The following is a 6,046-nucleotide window of genomic DNA, read 5'->3' on the forward strand; positions in this document are numbered from 1 at the left end:
GATGCACCTAATGACGCTTAAAAATACATTATTGTAATCATTCGCTGCTTTTATTTCCAGATGTTTCTGTCTTGGATGTCTTATAGTACATTATAATTAATAAATCTCTGGGAGATTGCATTTTTATACTAAATACAGAACTTATAAACTACTGGTCAAAAGTTTGGATTTTAATAATGCTGCTCACGAAAATACAGCATAAGCAGTGATATTGTGAAATATTAAAATTTAAAATTGTGTAGTTCTAAAACGAAAACTGGCTAAATGTTTGGAAACAATTCTATACTATTAAATATATCCCACCTTTTAGAACGTTATTGAGGTTATAAAAACTATGAAATAATGGAAGTAACCAGAAATTGAAATGAATCACATTTCAAACACATTATTTTATTTTATTTCATTTCATTGTAAAGGCATCACTTAGGAATGTTGGAAACCAGTTGGCTGCTTTTTTTTTTTTTTTTTTTTTTTTTTTTTTTACACACACAAACATGCATATACGAGTTGTACTAATTACGTAATGTTTGACTACAAGGATTATTTTCAAGCATTTAAATTAAACCATTTTTTAGATAAGTGAATTGTTTCCAGATTTTTGGGCTAATACAGAATGTGTCTAGGAAAGGTGTTTTAATACAAAAACACACACTTTAAACAGTTTTAAACTAAAGTCATGTGAGTGAATCACTCTTGATTCTTTTGTTTCAGCTGATCGCAATCAGAGCAGCGATTGACAACTCGCTCGTCTTCTATTAGAGATGTCGGTAAGACGTTATATTCTAGCTTTTGTAGTGGAAGCTTGAGGATAAACATCCTGATTTGGATCGGATGGCATGAAGTGGTGTCTTGAACGTTGATGATTATTTTTAAATTGTGCAATCAGAGGCATGCTTGCTTAGACACACATGCACTAAACGCTCTTTTGTCCTCTTGCAGACCCTGGAAAAGAACTTGCAGAGGGAGAGGGGAATCACGCAGGAGCTCCGCAAGCAGCTCTTGGAATGTGAGGAGGAACTTGAAACCCTCTCCCAAAACTCTTCAGCAGGTATGACACCCCAAACCTCCACAAGGGACTCTAAAGTGCCGCATGAGGTTTTTTCATCCTCGTAACGGAAGTTAAAATCTTTTTGGAAGGCTCATTTTTGTGCCATTAAATTCCTTGCCCTGCTTTTCCATGGCAGTCGAGTCATGAATAACCCAACCGGCCCTCGTTAGAATTCAGGACATCATTTTTTCACCAAGCCGTCTCAAGGTGAGGGAGAGCAGAGAGCCGCAGTCATGCGTGATACAGCCGCACTGATCCACAGAGAGCCATACATCACACCGCTGCCACAGAGAAACCAGATTATTAGCAGAGATGCGCTTACTTGCCTTCTCATGCGAAACCCGCCGAGTATTGTTAAGTTTGATTACCAAGTATACAAGATCCCATGTTAGGGATGCGTGTTTTGGTTCCCTCGTAATACAGTTCACAACTGCCTTTTAAAACCACAGAACCTGGGAACCTTAAACAAGAAGTATTTCATTTCCAAGCAGCTGTTACATAAGAGTAGTTTTACAACACATTCCTAACATTTTTCGGTAGGTTTATATTTTATAATCAATTAACCAAGTCTCCATTGACAAATGGGTTTTTCTAGCATTTGTGTAAAGAACACAGAAAAGTCTGCGGTCCAGTAAGCATTTTATAGACTTATGCTCACCAAGTCTACATTTATTAATATTTTAAAATACAGTAAAAAAAAAAAGTAATTACAGTAAAAATTAGTTTTTATATATATATTCCATTTGAAAATATTTATTAATTTCTTATTATTATATATACTGTATAAACCTATTTTTGTGGAAACCATAATTTTGTAAAAAAAATTTAGATTCTGTAATACAAAAGTTCAAAAAGAACAGTTTTTTTTTAATAGTGTTTTTGCCAATTTAATGCATCCTTCCAAGCATGCATTAAAGCAGCGCAGCACATTCTCAATATTTTTTTCATATTTTGTTTATTTGCATTATAAGTAAACCAACATAATCCTGTTTGGCTGTAAATTAGATTATTAAGTGAAGTGAAGTGACATTCAGCCAAGTATGGTGACCCATACTCAGAATTTGTGCTCTGCATTTAACCCATCCGAAATGCGCGCACACACAGAGCAGTGAACACACACACACACACACACTGTGAGCACACACCCGGAGCAGTGGGCAGCCATTTATGCTGCGGCACCCGGGAGCAGTTGGGGGTTCGATGCCTTGCTCAAGGGCACCTAAGTCGTGGTATTGAAGGTGGAGGGAGAGCTGTACATGCACTCCCCCCACCCACAATTCCGTCCGGCCCGAGACTAGAACCCACAAACCCTTCGATTGGGAGTCCTACCCTCTAACCATTAGGCCACGACTTCCCTTAAATTTATATATATAAATATTAATATATAAAAATTCTGGGCATCCCTAGTACAATTCATTACTCTTAGTATTGTTCATATTTAAACTTAATTTCATATTTTCACATTCTCTCTCCAACTTTTGAACAGTCGTGCAGTAGCGTGTGATTTCAGATGTAGCGTGTGTTATTCTTTGATTACATTTTAGTTTTGTAATGTAGTGTTCTTTTTGTTGTGCATGTAATTAATAGGCTTTAGGAAATTTGACAAGCTCTGGCATATATTTAGTTTCAAAAATCACACTGCAGTGTAAAATGCTGCAATAACACATTCTTTGTGTCCGTAATAGCATTTGAAGGTGAAAATAACCATTCTCCTCAAATCTCCAGTGGCAAATGTGACAAACCGGGGCTTCTTTGTACTTCCACAATTTAAAATTAAACTCTGAACGTTCACTTGAAAGGCTCTGTCCTGGTTCACCCTGCTGCGAGTGTGTAAAGGGGTTTTTCTTTCTGTATTTTTATCTCCACAGAACCAAAGGCAGGCAGACGAGGAGACGCTGAATGTGAGCCCCGGGCCCCTGTTGAAGGAGATGTCCCTGTGTCTGCTGGATCTGAAGGGCCTGTGCAGTGTCCTCACACAGAGAGCTCAAGGCAAAGAGCCCAACCTGGCCCTGCTGCTTGGCATCAAATGTAAACACTCATGCATAACATAGAAAACTCTGGCCTTTGCAACACATTATCTTTTTAAAGTAGTCTCTAATATTCTCTGTTTATTTGCATTATTAGTAAACTTGTTTGACTTTAGATAAAATATTATAAAAATTATAATTCTGTGCATCTCTAGTCTCAAAAATGTATATTGCACTTTTAGTATTATTAATTAATTAATGCATTATTACTCATTTCAATTAAATATTGTAGTTGTCACTTTATATTTAAATGTTTTTTCTTTTGGTTTAAATGTTGCAAGTCGAATTATACATCACAACATTAAAATGTACAGTTTGAAAAAACTGATATTCCTTTAAGATTCGCGCAAGATTACATTCAGCAGTGTTTTTAAATTTAAAAGTTTATTTTATTTATTTGTAATTACTTTTCAGCAAGTATGCATTAAATTAAAACAGTGAAGACATCTTATAATTTATAACAAAAGATTTATACTTTAATGTTGTTCTTTTAAACTTTCTATTCATCAACAATTCTATTCATTAAAAAATTTCCACAAAACCTTAATAATTGATACGTTTTTTTAAGCAGCAGATCAGCATATCAGATATGATTTCTGAAGGATCATGTGACACTGACTTCTCCCATTCAGCTTTGCTAATATAATGTGAAACATGATGATGTGTGACATTAACATTTTCATAATTAAGAATAAGTGCACTTTATAATTGCAGCACCAGATAAAGTACCCATATATAAAGTCATATATCAGCCAATAGAAAGAAAATTTCCATTTGTGACACTCATTTTTTCCCCCAGCTATGAGCTGCTCGGCGGAGGAGAGCGAGAAGCCGCTGATGGAGGACGGCTTGCGGGCTAAGCTGGTGGAGGTGTGCCAGCTGAGGAAAGACATTGACGAGCTGAGGACGCTCATCTCAGACCGTTACGCACAGGACATGGGTGAAAACTGTGTGACGCAGTGAGGCTTATATTTCTGGCTCGTCAGGACAGACGGCACTCTCTCAGAGCTCTTAAAGGGAAAATAAAGTCAACCTGATGCAAACAAACAAGGTCTTTCTGACTACTAACGGTTTGACCAAGCTGTGAATCCAGTTTACAAGGACGTCTTTACAACAAGTTTCTTGTTTTTTTTTTTCTTGTGGACGTTGCATTTAAGGCGTTTGAATGTTTTCATGTATTTATTGAGACTGTTTGAGGTTGAGTTCCTCACACTGTTCCTGTCAGTCGTCTTTGAGCAAGTGGTGTCCTAAAGTGCCTTGTGTTCCTCTTTGTGTACCTCCAAACTTCATGGATGTCTGTGATTTTTTTTCTTTTACCCAAAGAAGCTTGTCCTTTCTTTACCCAACAGCTACAGGTCGCAGGTCGACGTTCAGGACTCTACACATCAATAAAATAAAAAAAAACAGGACAAACAGCAGCATTTGAAAGGTCCTTCATCTCCAACATCCTGCACCTCATCTGAGTTTTTGGTTGGTTGTCTTTTAGTATATTTGAGCTTCCAAAGAAGCTAGCAATGTTCCATTTCAGAATAAATGACAGCAGAGGAATCCAGGTGAATCTATTCAGGACACCGATTAACTATTTTTAATTAGAATAAAATATGAGCTGCTTTTTTCATGCTGCGGCACAGTTCAGTTCAGAGCAAGTTGCACAGGTTGAGTTCCAAAGGCAGACAGGAAACAGAATGTTCTGCACCTTCGGTTACTTCCTAACACGCTCATGACATTTTATATACTCCAGATAATGCATATAATGCAAAACTTGTGCACTCAGGTATTTTAAGAATTTCTTTTATTCGTTGTTCTTGATCTGAATGGTTTCAGCAAGTTCATTTTGACCCCAAGCTAAATTTTTTATAGTTGATCATATAAAGTCGAGCGATGCAGTCATGTCAAGCTTTGCATACATATTTGCACCAAGGTGACGAATGTTTAAGATATTTACAGTACAAGCGTCTATATAGTGCTTATTTATCGTGACTGTACTCCCATTGTATTTAAAGTATATTAAGCATGTTTTGAATTTAAAATGGAGGTTTTGTCATTATGTGCTCATAATACCTTGTGCACGTGCTTAGGCTTAGAATTTATTTTTATTTAAAGAAGGGAATAGATTAAGGTAAATAATTAGACTTATATTGCACTATGCAACCTTCTCACGTTAACCAGCATTTATCAGCAGATATGTAATATTATTCTGTGCCTTTACAAATCTATGCAGCAGATCCACAGACTGAAATCGAAGGGTATTTTCCATAATTGGCAGAGACATGGTTTATTTCATAAAGGTGCAGATGAGCTAAGCCATATTAACAAGCAATGCATATTTATTCTCAGGCAGAGAGCTGCTCATAACCTGATGGAGAATGTATGTGGAGCTGTACAGTGTGATCGCTGCTAGCATGACGACTTGTGTATATATATGAATAGAAAAGAAACGTGCACTGACTGACATGACCCACTCACTGCGCACTGAAAGCCACTGGTTGGTTTGAATTTCTCATCAGTCTTTGAATTCTTAAGCTTTTCATTTTCCAGCTAGATTTTACAAATGCCAAAGGTCTATTTATGTACAAAGTATTAACTATTTTTCCATTTTGTAAACTGCTTTTCATTTGTACAAATGTCAAATAAAGTATTTTTCTACATTGGTTTCTTTAATATTTTTGCTAATAATAAAAGGTAGAAAATTTGGTTTTATTAACTCAATATACAGTAGGTTTTACACTCAAATGTACTTTTTAAGTGAAATGGTCAAAAGAATGGTTAAAAAAAAAAAAAAAAAAAGTACTGGTAGTAATCAAGATTTTAGGAATAAAGTTTAAAAGCGTAAATTAAAAAAGTCATCAAGTTACTGCAGTTCACTTAACCTTTTTTCCAAAACTATGCAAACATAAAATGCATCCTCTTGAGCAATTTAACTAAATATATATATATATATATATATATATATATATATATATATATATAT

The 6,046-nt window shown here is 35.6% G+C and overlaps 1 protein-coding gene across 1 annotated transcript; it reads left to right on the forward strand.

Annotated features, from left to right (window-relative positions):
- The first annotated feature begins 1,281 nt into the window (after positions 1-1,281).
- LOC113073649 (centrosomal protein of 85 kDa-like) lies at positions 1,282-5,722 on the forward strand. Its single transcript, XM_026246469.1, has 3 exons — positions 1,282-1,419; positions 2,848-3,076; positions 3,875-5,722. Exons 1-3 carry the CDS (start codon positions 1,282-1,284, stop codon positions 4,036-4,038), a joined length of 531 nt encoding a protein of 176 aa, XP_026102254.1. The 3' UTR covers positions 4,039-5,722.
- Positions 5,723-6,046: the final 324 nt, after the last annotated feature.

This window comes from Carassius auratus, unplaced genomic scaffold, assembly GCF_003368295.1.
Source record: "Carassius auratus strain Wakin unplaced genomic scaffold, ASM336829v1 scaf_tig00012660, whole genome shotgun sequence".
In the NCBI taxonomy this organism is placed as follows: domain Eukaryota; kingdom Metazoa; phylum Chordata; class Actinopteri; order Cypriniformes; family Cyprinidae; genus Carassius; species Carassius auratus.

Excerpts from the sequence above, each read along its gene's own strand:
- LOC113073649 (XM_026246469.1), top strand. The coding sequence starts at position 1,282 with ATGCGTGATACAGCCGCACTGATCCACAGAGAGCCATACATCACACCG. Across the intron at positions 1,420-2,847 it reads TTGTTAAGTTTGATTACCAA|GCTCTGTCCTGGTTCACCCT; the intron begins GTATACAAGATC and ends TTCACTTGAAAG. Across the intron at positions 3,077-3,874 it reads CCTGCTGCTTGGCATCAAAT|CTATGAGCTGCTCGGCGGAG; the intron begins GTAAACACTCAT and ends TTTTTCCCCCAG.